General features: G+C 40.8%; 5 protein-coding genes across 6 annotated transcripts; 3 read left to right on the top strand and 2 right to left on the bottom strand.

Annotated features, from left to right (window-relative positions):
• The first annotated feature begins 47 nt into the window (after nucleotides 1–47).
• Nucleotides 48–2,371, top strand: LOC139945096 (testis-specific serine/threonine-protein kinase 3-like). 2 transcript variants are annotated; one of them, XM_071942358.1, is made up of 2 exons: nucleotides 48–188; nucleotides 1,378–2,371. In XM_071942358.1, the coding sequence occupies exon 2, from the start codon at nucleotides 1,379–1,381 to the stop codon at nucleotides 2,234–2,236; it is 858 nt and encodes a 285-aa protein (XP_071798459.1). In that variant the 5' UTR covers nucleotides 48–188; nucleotide 1,378; the 3' UTR covers nucleotides 2,237–2,371. The 2 variants fall into 2 exon arrangements, with proteins under 2 accessions (XP_071798459.1, XP_071798460.1); XM_071942359.1 differs by having other exon boundaries at nucleotides 79–188; nucleotides 1,365–2,371.
• A 376-nt stretch (nucleotides 2,372–2,747) lies between these two features.
• LOC139944900 (uncharacterized) lies at nucleotides 2,748–4,905 on the top strand. The gene is made up of 4 exons (XM_071942067.1): nucleotides 2,748–2,885; nucleotides 3,532–3,737; nucleotides 4,220–4,426; nucleotides 4,742–4,905. The coding sequence occupies exons 2-4, from the start codon at nucleotides 3,543–3,545 to the stop codon at nucleotides 4,889–4,891; spliced, it is 552 nt and encodes a 183-aa protein (XP_071798168.1). The 5' UTR covers nucleotides 2,748–2,885; nucleotides 3,532–3,542; the 3' UTR covers nucleotides 4,892–4,905.
• Nucleotides 4,906–4,923: 18 nt separating this feature from the next.
• On the bottom strand, nucleotides 4,924–9,113 carry LOC139944899 (uncharacterized). The gene is made up of 5 exons (XM_071942065.1): nucleotides 8,963–9,113; nucleotides 8,119–8,392; nucleotides 7,619–7,743; nucleotides 6,926–7,078; nucleotides 4,924–6,064 (listed from the first exon to the last, which is right to left on the bottom strand). The coding sequence occupies exons 2-5, from the start codon at nucleotides 8,263–8,265 to the stop codon at nucleotides 5,182–5,184; spliced, it is 1,308 nt and encodes a 435-aa protein (XP_071798166.1). The 5' UTR covers nucleotides 8,266–8,392; nucleotides 8,963–9,113; the 3' UTR covers nucleotides 4,924–5,181.
• Nucleotides 9,114–10,456: 1,343 nt separating this feature from the next.
• On the top strand, nucleotides 10,457–12,202 carry LOC139945441 (acid-sensing ion channel 1-like). The gene has a single exon (XM_071942793.1). The coding sequence runs from the start codon at nucleotides 10,457–10,459 to the stop codon at nucleotides 11,864–11,866; it is 1,410 nt and encodes a 469-aa protein (XP_071798894.1). The 3' UTR covers nucleotides 11,867–12,202.
• A 4,547-nt stretch (nucleotides 12,203–16,749) lies between these two features.
• On the bottom strand, nucleotides 16,750–19,711 carry LOC139945151 (acid-sensing ion channel 1-like). Its single transcript, XM_071942428.1, has one exon. The coding sequence runs from the start codon at nucleotides 18,463–18,465 to the stop codon at nucleotides 17,065–17,067; it is 1,401 nt and encodes a 466-aa protein (XP_071798529.1). The 5' UTR covers nucleotides 18,466–19,711; the 3' UTR covers nucleotides 16,750–17,064.
• Nucleotides 19,712–19,861: the final 150 nt, after the last annotated feature.

Genomic DNA, 19,861 nt, shown 5'->3' with positions numbered 1-19,861 from the left:
TCTTGCGTACCCACCGAGAAAACAAAAGGGACAAACATACGCGCGTGTATGGACGCGCTTTCGTACTCGACCTCGAACGCGACTTTACAGAAAGTGTTTTTTAGAGGATATTCCACGCTGATCCATTACTTCTTCTGTGGTGTGGTGTTGAGGAAATTCTACGTGTAACATCAAGACTGATGATTCGCGTAAGTAATACTACGTGTTTGCTTGAATTTAGAAAAATGTTAAACAATAAAATATTCTGACCAAAATTAAAACTCAATTGCATAGAGCTGCTCCTCAACGTCAAACAAACGAAAAGTAGCTAAGCACAACAATTATGCTAACAAGAACTGGGTTTCCTGCCAAAGTAACGTCACAATCATGTACAACTTGTGACTGGTATCTTGCTCAATTCTGCTTAGCAGAATGTTGTTTAGTAAGAAATTTGGCCGTCATTATGCTGTTTTTAATCATAATTAATAAATTGTCGATGTTGTTACTTTCAGTTTTCTTCACATCAGCAAATTGTTTAAAGTATTTGCTTAGGTGGGGTGGGTGTGGGGCGTGAAAAGGCCTTTTTGCCCTTAATCTATTCTTTTAAACTCTTGATGATCACTACGTGTATGGTGGCAGATTGAGGAAGTATTTCCCATGCGTCTTGATAAAGCACATCAAAAATCCTATTATTATCAGATTTGGTGTCGAGGTTTTACATGTTTTTTCTTTAATGGGGGCGTACCTTCTGGTACAAGGTTCCCACTCTATATGTGTGTGGATTTATTTCAACTTAATCTTTTAATGGCTACTTAATCTGATTTTCTACTTTAAACGGATTAATGACAATAATACGGGATACGTTTACGGGATGAAGAGGCATTATGGTTCATTGTATTACGATTATACTGATATCGTTGGTTAAATTTTGACCCAAAAGGTAAGATCGAAATACTTTTGTTGGGATACATGATAGTATAACGTTGTTAGTATTGGGCCTTCTCCTGAAGAAGACCATACCATAACGTTGAGTTTTCAACTAATACCGGTTCGTATCAGAACAATCACTGGTCAAAAGCGATGTACACATGATGCTACTTAAAAACTCCCATCATGCAAAGTTTCAAACCTATACTCATACTGGGTGCGTTCGTTTAGCTTCCCTGGGTCGTCCCCGGTGTGTGGTGGGGTTTTTTCCAGGCGAACGTGTGCAGATAATTACCCACGTTCGTCCTGGTGAAAAAAACCACCACACACCGGGGTCAACCCAGGGAAGCTAAACGAACGCACCCTAAATGGGCCTTTGTCAACTTTTGATGGAGACAGAAGGAACTTATTTCCATTATTCACTTCTTTTAAATTTTAAATAATTAATATCTGCTTAGACTCATTATACAGGATGGGACATACACCAACAAGCGATGACTACGATGTAGACCACAGCAAGGTACTTGGACGCGGCCGCTTCTCGACCGTCAGACTAGCATACTGCAGACGACAGCAACGTCACGTTGCCGCCAAAATCATCCCAATATCGCGAGATAATGACGTCACGATCGCCAACGTGTCGCGAGAGTTCGCTATTCTCTCCGAACTGGATCACGCAAACATCATCGATGTGTACGATCATTTTCTGGACGGAGACTTTGCGTGGATCACTATGGAGAGAGCACAAAATGGCGATTTGAGAAAGTTCGTCCACCTGCGAAGACGACTGTCTGAAAAATTGGCGCGAAAGTTCTTCGCTCAGATTTTAGATGGGGTTGCGTACATGCACAGCAGAAATATTGTCCACAGAGATATCAAGTGTGATAATATTCTTGTGACTGGCAATGAGGAGATTGTAAAGATCTGTGATATGGGTTGTGCTGTCATCGTAAAAGAGCACGAGGAGGATTTGATACCACCGCGTCAGAGTGATCAACCCCACGGGCCCAGCGAGCGATTTTACGGCTCTCCTTCCTACGCCGCACCGGAGGTCCTCGATAGGGTTGTTTATGATTTCAAACCTGCTGATGTATGGTCAGCTGGTGTGATGTTATTTTTCATGGTGTCTGGTTATCTTCCGTTTGGATGCGATGACGTTGGGAGGATACGAGCGAGAATGAATTCTTCTTTACGGTGGCCGAGACCCATCAAACAAATCAGTAGACACTGTAGAGATTACACGAGTGCTCTACTGCAGCTCAGGCCAAGTGACAGACTGACCGCTGAGGGTGCTCTTCATGAAATATGGCTGGATAAAAAAACCTTGTAACAGTTTTTTTTAAGAAGAAACAAAGTTGAATATTTTTGGGTAGTTTCAACACTTCTGCCGAAGTGCCGAAAAATGGCAAAAAGAGTCTTTGTTTAATTTACTGCATTATGTTTGCGAAATTAACCTGGATGTAGAATAAAGATGATACTACACAAGTGTATTCATAATGTGTTTCTGTTGTATTGGTTGTTTTAACCCTCCCCAATTCCCCCCCCCCCCCAATCCCCCCCCCCCACCCCCAGCCACGTACACCCACCCCACCCAAAAAGAGATATGGTGTTGTTTTCACTATAAAAACATGACAAGTTTGCATGAAGTTTTCACAGGGATTGGTTTGAAAATCTATCGGAAACAAGAATGGAAATGATTTGGCTACACTTTAGAATGATAAAGTTTTCGTTTTCACGGGTGAAACAGAAAGTTGTTGAGCTGGACTTTCTATTGTGCAAAATAATCGAGATGGGCGTGGCTGCATAATATCTGCACGCAGGCGCTCCAGTCAGAGGGCGCCCTCTTATATTCTGTCAAAACAAGATGGCGACGCACATGGAGGCGCAAGTTTTGTAAAATTGTGCCTGTTTGTGCGTGCCCTTCGGTCAGCTCTTAAGCATTGAGGTACTGTGACTGTGTTGTGGAATTGATGCTTTTGGTGAGTAGATTAATATTGTCGTATTAAACTATTAAATTAAGATTTTGGGGAGGTCGTTAGACTTGTTTCCTTGGTTTGTGCAGCACTTCTTTTTATTTTTTTTCTCGAAATGTGTCGTCGGTACGATACGACCGATAATGACAAATTTTGAATTTGAATTTGATGGTAAGAAATTTGTTTTGTCAAAAATTTTGTTTGATAAAGTTGAGACGTGGTGATGCTTATTCGCTCACCACAGACGGAGTTGTTAAACCTGTTTATTAGATATTAGATAATGTACAGTAGTACGCAGGGTAGCGTTGCGCCCTGTAGTAAGTATTTTAATTAGGTATACTCTTTACAACATATTATTCAGGTTTTAGTTCCGATCATCACAACTACATCATACATGTAAAAGTTAGGATCACTTTACCTTCTGCCACCACTTTTTCACTCATTTTCCCAACAGTGGATATCTCGTTGACGTAAATTAGAAGATACTATATTATTTCATACTGAACGAAAAAGTGTTGGCGTGATATAGAAACTTTTCCAAAAAATACTCAATTTTGTGTGTGATACTTACATTTTTGGTTATGTTTTACTCTCAGCTTGTTTAGAAGATTTTTTGTACCATTTCTAAATGAACTTATTATAACACTTTTAGATTGAAGCATTATGACCACACCCAAAGATGACCACCACTGTTGTGACCACTCCCAGTCATCGTCCGTCACGCAAACTCTGGATGAGCTTGCCTTTGAGCGAGGTGTCTGGTCAGCTGCACTAAACGGGGAAACAGCAAAAGTTATCAAGTTTATTGAAGGGGGAGGTGATCCTGATACAGTCGACAATGCTGGCTACACGGCCCTAGTAAGTAGTTGACCATTACTCCTGGGCCCAATTCCTTAAAGCTGTTTAGCAGAAAATTCTGCTTAGCAAATGTCTTTGCTACGCAAGGAATGACGGAGGTATCAGTCCCAGCAATGATTACTGTGTTGTGTTTTGGTTGGTAACCAGGCTTACAGGCATTTGACATTGGTCGCTGGGCCCAATTTCATAAATACTGCTTAGCAATTTTGTTTTGCTGAGAAAAAAAAAAAAAATCTGTTTAAAATTCTGTTCTCATTCGACTGGGTCTTTCTAGGTCTTTTCTGCTCTGAGCTGATGAGTGACTTCAATTTTATAGTAGGGTCCCATTTTTGTAACAGCATGTCTGTGCAGTTAGTTTTTTTATTCAGTTTGTTGGGTTTTGAAAGCGTAAATTTTGTGTTTGGATAGAATGTGTTATGTGGATGATGTTAAAGAGCTTACATGAGAAGGTTTAATGAAGTGTTCTTGTTTTACTTTTACAGCATTATTCTAGCAGAAATGGCCATGTAGAAGTCGTCAGTGTGCTTCTTCAAAATCGAGCTAATCCAAATTGTACAACACGATCAGGGGGCGTAACACCGCTACATAGAGCAGCCTACAGCGGGCACACAGATATTGTGAAGCTGCTATTGAAAGCAAAGGCATCACCCCTTCTGTGTGATGAGGATGCCAAATCACCTCTTCACAAGGCAAGTGAAGTTAACATTTGATTCTGAAAATGAGTTTGCATTACGGTTTTTGAATTTAATTAAAAAATAGTGCTTAATAAGTGCTTTTGAAAGCAGAACAATCAGTTCTTCACTTACATGGCTGTTACAGAAACTCTATGCTTACCCTGTATGTGGAAAAGGGTGATTTTCATTGCAGAATTTTGCAGCAAGCAGATTGGGTGTGTAAACATTAACAACTTTGGCACAGTTGGTTTATTTTTGCTATAATCTTCAACCCTAAATGATAAACATGACTAAGAATTTACTTTTTGTGTCATTTCTAATCTTTCTTAGAGTGCTGAGAGAGGCCATATGGAAATTTGTAAGCTCTTGGTGGCAGCAGACAGAACACTTGTCACGTTAAAGGACAAAAGAGGTAAATTGCCCGTTGATTATGTCATGGAGTCAAATGTCTCCCTGAAGACTCTCCTTCAAGAAAGTTGACAGTAGTTTGGAAAGATTTCATTTAGATTTATTATGATAAAGGAACTCAAACAACTGTCATCGTGTCCAGATTTTGGAAAACTCATCATTGAAACAGTTGAAATGAACTGAGAAAGATGTATTACCTCAATGTGAGGTGACAGAATGAGGAATAAAGTTGGATGTGACCCCTTGCTCCATGGCAATCCAGGTTGTTGATGTACATGTAATCTTGATGATTTGTTAATGACTTCTGACGATATTTAGAACAAACTTTAGCAGAAAAATACCCATTACTTGACTTAACTATTTTAGTTTTTAGCTCGTAAAATCAGTCCAGGGGCCTTCATTGCATTGCGATAGCTGTCACCGCATACGTACGGCTCCAAAAGAGGTGGAAGACCTATGACCTTCACCATGTGTGGGAAATAAACCATGGGTGCAACTCCAACAGCAAGTCGGATAACCTGACGGCACATGTACTGTAGAGACTGCGGTGTGTCATCAACCTCGAACTGTTCACGGAGGGGTTTCAAAGCTTCCGTGTTGAGGATGGAGAGGGTCTGGCCACTGATGTCTCTGATCATTCGGGGTGACCGAGGGGTGCATTCCATCAAGGCCTGGAACCCTGGATAGGATTCGAGGAGTTCCATGGTCAGAGGATGGATTTCAAGAGTGTCTGGGATACTGAATGCAATCAGGTACTCGTACAAGACTGAGTGGTGCATTGTGTTGAGGATGGATGGATCGGCTTCATAGAGTAGAAGCTGATGCACGATGGAGCCCTCAGCCCGCCCACGAGCTGCAAGATGTAACGGTGTATTCCCGTTGATATCCTTAACGTTGGGGTCGGCGCCCGCTGCTAGGAGCATCTGGACACACCTCTCAGCACGCGACGTCGGTAAACCGTTGACTGCGCGGTGTAACGGCGTCTGTCCACGCTGACTGCGCACATTGACCCTGGCCTGGTTCTCAAGGAGACACCTCACTGACTCCACTGCCGCTGATTCAGCTGCCACGCTTAATGCCGTCTTCTCTTCTATATCTTGAGCTTCGATTAAGGCTCCGTACTCCAGTAATATTTCAACACAGGTGTTGAGGTTACACCTAGCGGCGTAGTGGAGAGGGGTTCGGTTTGCTCGCTTCTCGTGGCGGTTTACGTTAGCACCAGATTGGCACAATGCCAATACAAATCTAAGACAGCAAACAGTCAACATTGGGAAGAGATTGTGAATACTAATTGATTCCTTGTAATTTTCATTATTAAAATATTTCTGAAAAACCTTAGTTGAGGCATTGCATGGTGAGGTATCAATGAATATTTGGTTTGTGGTAACACCATATCAACTTGCTCGGTAGGTTATGTTCTTTTGAGAACTTGTCTTGCTATTCTACTGACGCGAAGTAGATTTTGGTATTCGGGAGACTACTTAGAAAAGAATTGTCCTGATTATTATAAACTACTTACTATCTGGGCCCAGTTTCACAAAGCTGCTTCGGCATAAAAGTAGTTAAGCTTAACAAAATTATGCTAACCATATTACCAGCCAAACTACCATGTGGCAAGTACAATTTTTTACTGGTATCCTGTTCTTTCTGCTTAGTAGAAAATTGTTCAGCAGTATTTTCTGCATAAGCAGCTCAATGAAATTGGGCCCTGGGCGGAAGGTAGGAAATCGGCCCGAACAACTACTTTGGCTTAGTGGATTAAGGGAACTTCTTGTTATTAACTTTACTGCATGAGTTATAGCCTTGTCCAAGGCTTTCTACGCAAGCACCAGCCCGCTCTGAGGTCGAAGCATGGCTGTTTTGTAACCTCGTTGATACCTCGAAAAGCCATGCTTCGACCCCACGGTATCAAGTACTGTTATGTTCCGTGGGTAAAGTATCTATGCTGTTCATGAATTCAGAGCAGGTGCTTGCGTAGAGAGCCTTGTATTGGACAAGGCTACATGAGTTACAGTTGTTGGCTGGTAAAATTTTTTGTTTTTGTTTAGCAAAATGTTGTGCTTAGCCACGTAGTTTGCTTTTTATGTGTTTTATGATTGAACTTACTTTGTAGTATAGGCCTCTCTGCATCTAAGTAACCTTGCTGAGACCAAGACACTGAAGAAGTTCACTCTCATGAGGGCGGCATGTAAAGCCACTGCTCCCTTTTCATCCATGACATCCGGGTCATAACCATAGTCCAGAAGAAGCCTCAAAAACCTAGATTGGAAAAAGTTGGGGTCCAACAAGTCATATGTTAGATCCTTGGCCTTTTCTATAGTTTTTTTCCCCCCTAAAATACATATAAACTGTTATGGGTAAGCAGTCATCATGTTACTGTTATTCATTTCAATATTGTTTCTTGGTAACTTAATTTATGATTTGGGATAAAGTTTATCAATGTAGTTTTTCTTTGCACATTGTGCTTTACAAATCCAGGGGGGGGGGGATCAACCCTCAAATTGGGTCGGAAAAAATGGAGGTGAAAAAAGTGAGTGCGCAAGCATTGCAGGGGTTGTCGGTTTGAATCCTATCGAGGGCTTGATTTCATTGAGCCGCTTAAGCAGAAAATGATACTTAACAGTATTCTGCTAAGCAAAAACAAATAGGATACCAGTCACATAATATTGTAGATTTGACATTGTACTAACTTGTTATATTTATTGACTTATGTTTGTTTGATATTAAACCAGAAATGTCGGTGACAAACAAAGTAAGTTAGTTTGGATGCAATTACTTTGAAGTGGTGTTGTTATTGACCTGAGAAATGAGCGGTCATGCAATCCGTTTTGACTGACTGCAAACATCAGGTGCAATGGCAGGTCCATGATCCGAAGGTCCCCGGTCTCACCGTTGCGGCCGCGCTCTATCTGCTGCTGCACAACCTGACAAAAAATGTACCAATATTAAGAAATCAAATAAATATGACCATGGCTGAGCATGATTTATTTACCAACTTTTCAAATAGCTTAACCCACCCACCACGACATTTCTAATATATAATACAAATATAGTTAAATCAACAAGAAAAGATTAGGTGTGCATCAAAATTTTCATCTCCCACCTATTGAAGCCAAGCCCCTCCCACATGTTGAAACCCAGCTCCTCGCCCACCTATTGAAGCCCGAAGCCCATCCCACCTATTGTAGCCCAGCCCACCTCTTGAAACCCAACAGGCCCCTCCCACATTGAAGCTCAGTCGCCTCCTATAAGCCAAACCCCACCTATTGAAGCCCATCCTACCACCTATGTTCACCCACCTTCATCCACGTGCCTTTCTTGACGAATTTCTTACAGCGCCTGTAGTCCCTCTTCAGGATGCAAGACGAGATGTAACCAATGGGATCGTCCGCTGGGCTAACAGTGGACGGGATTGGTCGGTGAATACGAGTTGAAACTCCTCCCATGCCCCGAGTGTTTATGATTTCTCTCCTAACACCTAGCTTGTCATCTCTACCGGAGTGTGCTGGTTATAATCAGGTATGTTTTGGCGTCCTTGTATTGTATTTATGGAGATACTTGTATTTTGTTGACCTAAAGGTATAGGGTATATAATATATATATTGTTTTTGTCAACGTAATTCTACGAGAAAAATAATAATTGTAAAATTTGATTCAAGTCGACCCTCGGGAAGTATGAGAAAAAATTCTTGTTTGTTTCTCACATACAAATGTTTTTGCGTTAATTTTTTAAAAACTAAAGCTAAGTAGGTTTTACAACTTTGAATGATGGAAGTATATAACTAAAAGAGAGGTATGTGGCAACGCCATGTGAATTTTTTTTTGAGTAGTTTTAGTTCTGGAAAGAATTCTGTGGGTTAGGCCTACATCTACAGCTGTGATAATTCTTGTCAAAGCCTGTTCAGTGTTCAGAATCTAGACAAGGTGAGAATTAGACAATGAAGACATTCCAGTTTAAGAAGTGGGATGAAAACATCAATCCACATTTGCGCCAACGTGAACGTTTCGATCAGTTTGCCCCGAGTCATCTTCAGGAGAAAGCCATACTTCGGAGAGATTCCTTTCTCAACATAGTTTACTTTAACCAACAGGCCTAAGTATTGGTCATTAAAATGTTCAGTATTTAATAATTTAACACCCTACCTTGGAAGGTTTTTTCTCCTCATACTTTTTGTGAAAAGCACTCAACAGCTTCCATAATTGATCGACCTTAAAGCCAGCGAGTGAAACTAAGTCACCATGATGCAACACTTTAAATGTTTATGAGCGTAATGGCTCTTTGTTTCGCTCTCATATAAATAAATAAAACAACATTATTATACGTTTCTAGAGAGACCATTGTCATAACTCTTGATTACGTGACAATAGACTGAGCAAAGTGTACGTCGCGCGCGTGTACGAACAATGGTATCTGCCGCGCGAGCGAGTGTTTCTTTCACGTGTTGTATTACGTTGAACTAAATGGTCCAGAAAGTATTCGAACATTTTGTTCGAATACGCGCGAGCACAGTCAAACGTTGAGTCTGTTACGCACAATAAAAACTAAACCCAATGGATACGCAAGAATAAACGCATTATGACGAATGCATTTAAACACGCTTTAAGATTGTGACACGTTTAATTCAAACAATGTTTTGCTCAAAAAGGTATTAAAGGAATAACGTAATATTGCACCACAGACAGCATGCATTATAGAATTAAAATAAACAAATCAAGGGCCCTGGCTTCCTCACGCCGTAATGGCTTTGCGCCTGGCGCTCGCATTGACTCCTAACTCTGCTTCTCATAATGGGTCTGACCAGTGTTTTGAGCTTCCTGTGGGCATGCATGCCTTGGAAAAAGAACAGCGAACCTTAGGTCGATTATCGACTAATTATAATCATGCTTAATGTAATCCATACCAGATAGGGCAAGCTAACGACTTCATTGCCAGTGCGAGAAAAGCTTTTACGAACCGCCCGTTAAAAGCACTGACGATAGAGCGTACTGTTCAGTTTTTTTTAAACATTTTATTTGTTTCCCTTGTATAGATGTGTAGCACATAACGTCATTGCAGCAGTCGATTTCGAAACACTAGGATTATTCCTAATTTAGGATAGGTTCACTGCGTCCTAACATCTTCGGATACGGAACTGAACCCATCCTAAGTCCTAATATTAATCCTAAAGTTAGGAAGAGTTTGGTGAAATCGACGTCTGCGTCTTTAATCAATGTTTAACATAGTGAAGTGCACACGCGTGTACGTGCTGCGCAGCCAATCAAGGGCTCTATGGCTATTGACTACAAATTAACCTTCCAACGGCGTATCATAAAACAAAGGGAAAGATAAATCGTTAATTGGCTAATGGCAAGCTTGTTCACCTGCATAATTAATATAAACCCTTTTAACGCGACTTTTCATCCATTAATAAACGATGAAACTGGTAGCGAAGCTTTTAGGATCTCGCATTAAAAACCGACCAACGACAGAGCGCACTTTCAGTTGGCATAGTTATTATTCCGAGTCAAGTTCGTCTCAAGTGATGTTTTGTTGACGACTTAATTACCAATCCTTAAGCGGTTGTAGTAGTTTGAATGATCTTTTCTGATTAAGCAGCAGTGACTATGGCAGACAAAAACGAGAATATCAGCCCGGAAATGGAAGATCCAAAACAAGCAAGTTTGGAGTTTGAGTTTGCCACAACTACGACCCTCCATGCCATAGGTCATGTAGCCGAGAGCCGTGGGATATGGGGTAAAGCCCCTTGGGTGATCGTGTTGCTGGTGGCAAGTGGGTTTTACGCGGCCGTTACGTTCGATCGCATCAGTGCGTACTTGAGATACGAAGCAAGCACCAATGTCATGGTTGATTTCATGCCGAAACTCGACTTTCCCGCCGTGACCGTTTGTAACTACAACCGGTTCATGAGTTCTGCAATTCAGGAAAAGGACAAGAAGCACGTAAAACAACTCATACAAGTTTATGAACGAACTTACGCAGAGTTTGACTTTGGAGACTACTTGTTCGGTAACTTGGACGATTTGTATTCAGATGATTCGTTTGACTTCGAAGACTTTGCCTTAAAAACTGGTTATTCCTTGAAAAAGTCAATGCACACGTGCAAATGGAAAGGAGCAAAGTGTGGTGTGAAAAACTTCGAAAACTTCTACTCTCCGCACTACGGACTGTGTTACACATTTACCTCCCGCGGCAACCAAACCCTACCGGGGATCGGGAACGGGCTTCGGTTGGTTCTAGACATCGAGGAGAACGAATACACCGAGACCGAGCAAGGCAACACCGAAGCAGGTATAAAATTTGCAATTCATCCTCACAACGAAATTCCTGCTATGGACACCATAGGACTGTCTGCTGCCCCGGGGTTCCATACCTTTGTGTCCATACGCCAGACACATCATAAGAACCTCCACAAACCGTGGGGAGTTTGCGGTATCAACGAAGCTTACCAAGAACCTACAAATTATAGCAGAAACACATGTCTGTCTAACTGCGAGCGTGATGCCATCATCGACAAGTGCTCCTGTCAGCCTCTTGGGTACCTCCGATTGGACGAAATATCTCTGTGCAATATCACCCAGCTAAAATGCACAGAGAAGGCCTTGGTTGTTCATCGTGGACGTGCGGCGGAAGGCACTTGTACCTGCCCCGTATCTTGTGACTACTTCACCTACGAACCCACGATATCTATGGCGAGGTATCCGAGCATTAGTGTTCTTCAAAGTGCCATGGACTCCTACGGAAGTCGAGAGAACGCATCATTGTACGATGAACAGTACGTCACCAAAAGTCTTGTTTATCTGGACGTGTACTACAACGAGTTGAGCACCACCACTTACGACCAAGTAGAGGACCTCCCCTTCACTGCGCTGCTGGGAGAGCTCGGCGGGCAGCTCGGGCTGTTTCTCGGCGCAAGTATTATCACCGCCGTGGAGTTTATTGACTACTTGGTGAGACGGATTAAACGCTTACTCGCCAAGGCTAAGGTGGGAGGCAATAAAGTACACTGTTCAACGAAGGACCTTAGTGAGGCACCTCAGAAATCCTAAGCACACGTTTTGGAAACAGAGCAAAACATGTACATTTTTAAACCGATATATCGGCAAACTTTATTTTGTTTCAACTTATCAAAAACTGTTTTATCTCGTTAAGGTTAGCTTAACTCTTTAGGTAGCTTGTTTTTTACATTGCTTGTTAGTATTCACCGATGTGTAAACTCTCTGCACAATTTCATTAAGCTGTTTTAGCAGAAATACCAGTCAGCAAATCTCTTCGCTTCGTAAAACATCGGGAGTATTTGAACGCTGGGTGGCAGCAGACTCTACATCATGTAAATTTTCATAGATCTTTTCTCAAATACAAATAGCATGCACCTTAATCAACGCCTACAGCGTGCGTACCGAGTATTTGCGGTAAGCTCTATTGTTTGACTTATGAGTCTGCTGCCACCTAGCGTTCCAAACCTTTTTGGGTTGGCGAGTAGTGTGGTTAGGTAAAGCATGATTCAGATTAAGCAAGATAGGTGATTTTGCTTTTTAGATTCAGTGTATATTTTTAATGAATCTCTATTTTTGTGTAGCTGTCGAGCTTGCTGAAGGCATGATTATGAACTCTTTCAGGCATGCTTGATTGAGACGGCAAGAATAACGTTTAGTTTTTGTCTTTATAGAAAAGGGAAACTTTCTAAGATAGCAAATATGAGAGCAAATATATTGGCAGCTCTACAGACGATGTGACCTATGTTTACATTCAAACTGCCCTCTGTTGATAAAAACCCTGCATACGTCATGTTTCGCCGGGCAAAACGACACGTAGTCATGGTAAGATTGCATACACTTTCTAGCTGGCTGCCAAAACACAACGGTTTTGCCCGGCGGTATGCGTGCGAATCATGTTATGGTTTCCGAGTGACGTCAGAGGTCATACTTATCCTGTCGTCTATACTAATCCTGTATAAAACCTTTCCATAGAAAAATAATTCATTGCTTTGGGGTAAACAAATTTATTCCAATCCTCTAGTTTGCAAAGAAATATATATGTTTCTCCAACTCACAGTGTATCCATTTACTCTTTTTTTTGTCTTCAATAAATAAAATAGTCAAAAACAGTTCAAGACATTTTGAGCATGACATCATTTCAGTTGGGCTACTTCGTAGTGGTAAAACAGTTGCTAATTGGCCCATCCTGTGCGCCGCGTGCGTACGTCGTAGATGTTCGTTTTCCACAGTAATAAAGCATGAAAAGCGCCTTCTTAGGGACTAAACTATACGCCTTTCTTAATATTTATGTATGAGGTACGTCACAATGCTAATCCAAAACGCAGTCACTGCGCAAGCGATGGGGGAAGTGCGCCCATAGCATCTTTTTGGGTAAGAATTATGACGTCATGCATTAATATTAAGAGGAGCGTATACCCTCGTTCGCAAACATAAACCGAACGAGGGTACATGTAGACTGGTTCCCTTGTCCTGGCCGCAAGACTAAAAACTTGTATTGAATTATATGTACATGTATACACAAGTACGTCGGGTTAGACTGCGAATCTCCAGAACCGTACAGACCATGTGAAATGACACGAGGTCAAAGGTGATTATGGGCGTTGGCTCGACTCAAGCGAGCCTCAAAGTGTGACGTCAGATGTTCAGGCTATGGTACAAGCATCACATATCTTCTGCTGTATAAACCAAACTTTGGGGATCAAAACCGTGCCAAACCAAACATCACGCATGTCTTGAGCCCGGCTCAATACTTCCTTGGAATGCGAATGTGATACGATCTTTGACGTCACATGGCTCTTTTCGCTGCCATTGTTTCACAGCAGGTGAACACAACTGTTGCGAATTTGTGACGTCAAAATTTGTGTCGCAATCGCCATTCGCGCACCAGCATTGACACATACGGAACTCGGTGCCGATATTAAATCTCTCAAACTTTGCCATCGGCTTCTATTGCATTAACTGAACGTGACTGCATAAAGTTACGGGTAGGTGTTCCATCGCTGTAAATGCAATAAATCTTAATGAAGGCGTTAAATCACCTTTCCACCAGTATTTTGTAAAACCATTTGATGTGCCATCCCAAGGTTGTCGTTTGAACATGAAAATGGAATGTAAATTCCTTTGTTTTGTATCGTTTTGATCTGGCTATTCACGCCACCTACACGAGAAAAATACTTTGACATGAAATACATTTTATAATGGCTTTTCATAAAATCGACTGGAAATAATTTTTGCAATGAATATCCTATAAAAGTTAAGTCAAGCCAATAAATTTTATACAGAATCAGTTATTACTAAATCATAATCCGTTGTTACGGATACACATTGTCGCTCAGTACCGGAAATAAAACACAACATGATGTGCAGTGACATTATTTTGAAAGGAACACGTTGCCTTGGATCGGTCGAGTTGGTCTTTTAAAAGCGTTTGTAACCGTTTGTTATAAAATGCATATGGTTAAAAAGATGATTTAAAAGTAGAATACAATGATCCACACAAATTTGCCTCGAAATTGCGTGGTTTTCCTTTACTTTGCGAACTAACACGGTCGGCCATTTACTGGCCGAACGTGTTAGTCGACGTGGTAAAAGGAAAACCACGCAATTTCGAGTGATACTTGTGTGGATCATTATATTCTACTTTTAAAATAACTTTCTAATCATATGCATTTTATAACAAACGGTTACAAACGCTTTTCAAAGACCAACTCGACCGATCCAAGGCAACGTTCACTTCTGCACAAAGAAAAACACTGTTACAGGAAAAGTGCCAACTTCCAATGGAAACTGGCCATTTGGGAAATACTCGTGTGTGAGCAAAATGGGGTCAATATTTGTTTAGGCCTAAAAGCTTTCCAAATCCACCTCATATTGAGCTTCAATTACCCATGTAAACAATCAGATGATGACCTTCAAATCTGTTATTAAATAAAAAATGATTATGACTTTGTACAAACAGTACCTCTGACTTACTTTCACATTGTTTTGACTCTTCTCTACATTTTCAGACCCAAGTAAAATAATTGATGTGTAAAGGTGTTTCGGCCACCTCTCATTCTCAAATATTATGTATCCCTGTGGAGACATCTTTGGTTCTTTCAATTGTCCCTGTACTTAAGATATTCCAATAGCCTTTGTACACATAATTTCTTATGGATCATCCCGGTCTTTATAACTTCCCGATAAAGTGCTTTTATTTTCCCTGTTTTGTCTTGTCCTTGGTCTCAAGAAGGTACCGAATATGAGAGCACTGTTTCACATTGATTTGTAATGAATGTATCATACTTCATCTTGTAATGAGTAGGGTAGCTGGCCTTAGCTTTTGAGCCAAACCGGACCTTCTTCAGAGAGGCATAAGACAAGTACAAACAAATACTATAAATTTATAGAAAAAGAGAGGGGGAAAGGGTTTAAAGGCAGTGGCCACTATTGGTAATTACTCAAAAGGATTATTAGCATAAAAGCTTTCTTGGTGGCGAGTAATGGGGAGAGGTTGATGGTATAAAACATTATGAGAAACGGCTCCCTCTGAAGAGTCATATTTTTCGGGAGAGAAGTAATTTTCCATGAATTTGATTTCGAGACCTCAGATTTAGAATTTAAGGTCTCGAAATCAACCATAAACGCACACAACTTCGTGTGACAAGGGTGTTTTTTCTTTCATTATTATCTCGCAACTTCGATGACCGATTGAGCTCAAATTTTCACAGGTTTGTTATTTTATGCATATGTTGAGATACACCAACTGTGAAGGCTAGTCTTTGACAATTACTAATAGTGTCCAGTGCCTTTAAGGGAGGGATCCAGAAAGAAGCGGGAAGATTATAGCCAATCAAAGTTTCTATTTCAGAAACAGTTGGTGGTTATTACTCCAATAGGAGTAAAGTGGTGAGGCCAAAATGATGTACAGTATGAAAAGGTGGATTAACATCTATAATGTTTTCTTCTATATTTTATGATGTTTTAATTTTTTTACTCATCACAGGCGAAGTACAGTATTGGTTATATTGAGTTACACGTTTGTAAATCTTCAAGCTGACACTTTATAAAGTTCACTTGGAAACAGTTCTTAAGAGAAACATTTGTATCTGCACTAACTGCTTAAATTTGAGAACAATAGCATTTAAAGAACACTCAAATATTTGTTTCTTATTTTGATTGGCCCAATTAAGTTAAGCATAGTAAATGTGCGTCAAATCCGAAGAATCAAAAATGTTTTGTTTTCTTTTGAACGCGAGCCACCCAGTGTCTGCTAGTTTTACAACGTTGATGTTTGATATGTTTTTTTGTGGCTTACTATAGAGGATGGGGCAAAACAATGTTTTCCCTTTTTTTTTAAGTGAAAACAGAAACCTTTGTTACAGAAAACAAAAATTTCTTCAATTGTATTGGTTCTTACTTCATGCTCCGCCAAATTAGCTAAACAAATTGTTTACATAAGATTTCTTATTACATCAAGAACAAATTGTTATAAATCTGGGATATATATTAAATACTTTACTAATAGTAATTACTATTATTAATACGATTGTTATTAATTACAAACGACTTCTTAGAAACAATGGATGCTATGCCTCAAAGATAAATTTCCGCATGCACGTCATATATACATACATTAAAAATGGTAATATACCGGATTGAGAAATAGAACAAAAACATATTTTTGTTATTTTTTTCGAGTTTATAGCTTAATCGTATAACTATTTGTTGTGATTGAAGAAGGGAATCTGCATTTTGAAACCACAAAGTGAAATCATCGCTGGTCCCGTTAGGTCCTATGCTCCACAGCCACCCCAACCTTTTTTTTTAGAGAGAAATTGCAATGGAAGTTGCACTATATTTTTCAACTGCTTGTTGTTCCCTTAAAAAACACAAGAAAGCTACATTTTGATATGATTTCTTTCTTGCAATAGGAGACTTTTAGGACTCTTGGTGGCAGCAGACTTACCAGGTAAAATCCATTGTTCTCGGTAATGTGCGCATGCTCAGAACTACGTAAACAATGGAAATTTACCTGGTAAGTCTGCTGCCACCTAGCGGTCTAAAGTCTCCCATTGTTTTCGTGTGTACTAAATACTTTCTAACCATACAGTACGTCACTTCGTGTATACGAAAACAACTTATAGTTTTGCTCATAGAGCGCTGCGTACAAACCAATGTATTTTTTAGACAGATACGATGGATGACTTCCTAAAAATGCAAAAGTTGATCGAGTACAGCAGATTACAAACTGAAAATGTATACTTTACTTACTCCATTTCGAAAGCACGCACTTCAGTTACTTTAGGTGTCTCTTTTTTGACAAACAAGCGTTTGATCCGTCTCATCAAGTAGTCAATAAACTCCACGGCGGTGATAATACTTGCGCCGAGAAACAGCCCGAGCTGCCCGCCGAGCTCTCCCAGCAGCGCAGTGAAGGGCAGATCCTCTACTTGCTTGTAGGTGGTGGTGCTCAACTCGTTGTAGTACACATCCAGATACACTAAACTTCTGGCGGTGTATTCTTCATCGTAGAGAGATGCGTTATCTCGGCTTGCGTAGGAGGAGTCAATGATACTTTGAATGACACTTTTGCTCGGATACCTCGCCATAGATATCGTGGGTTCATAGGTGAAGTAGTCACAAGATACGGGGCAGTCACATATCTCTTCCGCCATCTTAGCACGATGGAGCTCTAATGCCTTCTTGGTGCATGGTAGCTGCGTGATATTACACTGAGGTACTCCGACGGCTCGGCCGGTCCCAAGAGGTTGACAGGAGCACTTATCGATGATAGCGAAAACTTGACAGTCAGACAGACAATCGTTTCTGCTATACTTCGAACTGGTGGTGTTCTCTGCATGCTCTGGAGGAGCTTCGTCGGTACCGCAAACTCCCCACGGTTTGGGGAGGTTCTGATGATGTGTCTGACGTATGGATACAAAGGTATGAAACCCAGGGGGTGCAGATAGCCCCGTGGTGTCCATTTCAGGAGACTCAGTATGAGGATGAATGGCAAATTTGAGTCCTGCTTCGGTGTTGCCGTCTTCAGTCTCGGTGTATTCGTTCTCCTCGATGTCCAGAACCAACTGAAGCCCGTTCCCGATCCCCGGTAGGGTTTGGTTGCCACGGGAGGTAAATGTGTAACACAGTCCGTAACTCGGCGAGTAGAATTCTGTGAAGTTTTCTACACCACATTTCGCTCCTTTCCATTTGCACGTGTGCATTGATCTTTCCAATGAGTAGCCAGTTGCATAAGCAAATTCTGCGTAGTTGAACGAATCATCCGAATAGAAGTCGTCCCAATCATCCACCGAGTCTTCGTCGTCCCCCTCAAAATCGTCATAAACTCTTATGAGGTTTTTGACGTGTTTTTTGTCCTTTTCCTGAATTTTAGAACTCATAAACCGGTTGTAGTTACAAACGCTCACGGCGGGAAAGTCGAGTTTCGGCACGAAGTTGACAATAACATTGGTGCTTGCTTCGAATCTAATGTACGCCCTGATGCGATCCACCGTAACGGCCGCGTAAATCCCACCAAGCACGAGTAGGACGATAATCCAAGGGGCTTTACCCCGGACACCACGTCTCTCGGCTACACGACTTATCCCATGAAGTGTCGTAGTTGTTGCGAACTGAAACTCCAAACTTGCTGGTTTTGGATCTTCCATTTCCGGTCTGAAATTCTCGTTTGTGTCTGCCGTTGTGACTTGCTGTCGAATCGGAAATCGACTGCCTGAGGATTGGTAAACTAAGCCGTCAACAAACCGTCACTCAGGACGATCTTGTCTCTGCAAAAGTAAAATGGCAACTGAACAGTGCGCTAAATCGTCGGTTAGTTTTAACATAGTCTTTTCTCTATAGTTGTAACGAGCGGCTCGTTAAAGCCTTACTGGCAGTGGATCGTAATCCTTGCTCTTAACCACTGACTTGGTGCACCGTCACACATGGACTGATACGTGTATTGGTAGCCATTAACCAATTAACAGACTCGTCCTTCTCTAGGCTTTTACTTTTTGTTTGTTATCTGATTAATTTATAGTCAAATTGAGGGATAATGTTAATTTATTTAGCTGCTTCAATATTATACATCCTTAGAAAAACGATTATGAAAGTTGAACAGGGACTGTTGAGAAATTACAAGAACTATTCAAAGTAGTATAGAAACTATCCAAAGATGTGTGCAACCAGAATTCTGCCAATAAAGGAAATTTGTAAACAAATTGTTAAAATTGATTTGCACACACAACATATTTTTTTAATTTAGGCCTACACGTCTATAAATAACCGTTAGAATTTTTAAGGTTAGAAATTTTCTACAGATGATGTACCTTTCTTGCCGGGGTACCATGAAATCCTCAAGGGTCACTCTACGCCATTATGGCGTGTGTGAGTAATAATTTTGGGTGGGTTTTTTTGTACATGTTTTTTTTCTACTGTTATGATGACATGAGACGGAGTTTTTAAAAGGGATTTTTTGAAAAATATTTACATTATCTGTAAACTTTTCACAAAGTCTGTGAGCGAGCCTAGTGCAACTAATGGAGCATTCCTAATTTTGTCTGGTGATGACAGCTTTTTGTGCTATAAATAAAATATGTTCACTGGGAATACTGTATTGGTTACAGGCGGGTGGCCGTTACGCTAACGATAATTATAGTGAAATGGGTAAAAGCAGTGACCGTGAGAGTGCAAACGACGAACGCGGGGTTTTAAATGCCATTTTAAAGGCAGTGGACACTATTGGTAATTGTCAAAGACTAGCCTTCACAGTTGGTGTATCTCAACATATGTATAAAACAACAAACCAGTGAAAACTTGAGCTCAATCGGTCGTCGAACTTGCGAGATAATAATGAAAGAAAAAACACCCTTGTCACACGAAGTTGTGTGCTTTTGGATGGTTGATTTCGAGACCTCAAGTTCTAAATCTGAGGTCTCGAAATCAAATTCGTGGAAAATTACTTCTTTCTCGAAAACTATGGCACTTCAGAGAGAGCCGTTTCGCACAATGTTTTATACCATAAACCTCTCCCCATTGCTCGTCACCAAGAAAGGTTTTATGCTA

Source organism: Asterias amurensis, chromosome 12, assembly GCF_032118995.1.
Source record: "Asterias amurensis chromosome 12, ASM3211899v1".
NCBI lineage: Eukaryota > Metazoa > Echinodermata > Asteroidea > Forcipulatida > Asteriidae > Asterias > Asterias amurensis.
Note: the sequence above shows the minus strand (reverse complement) of the source record. Positions and strands in the feature narration are given on the sequence as shown.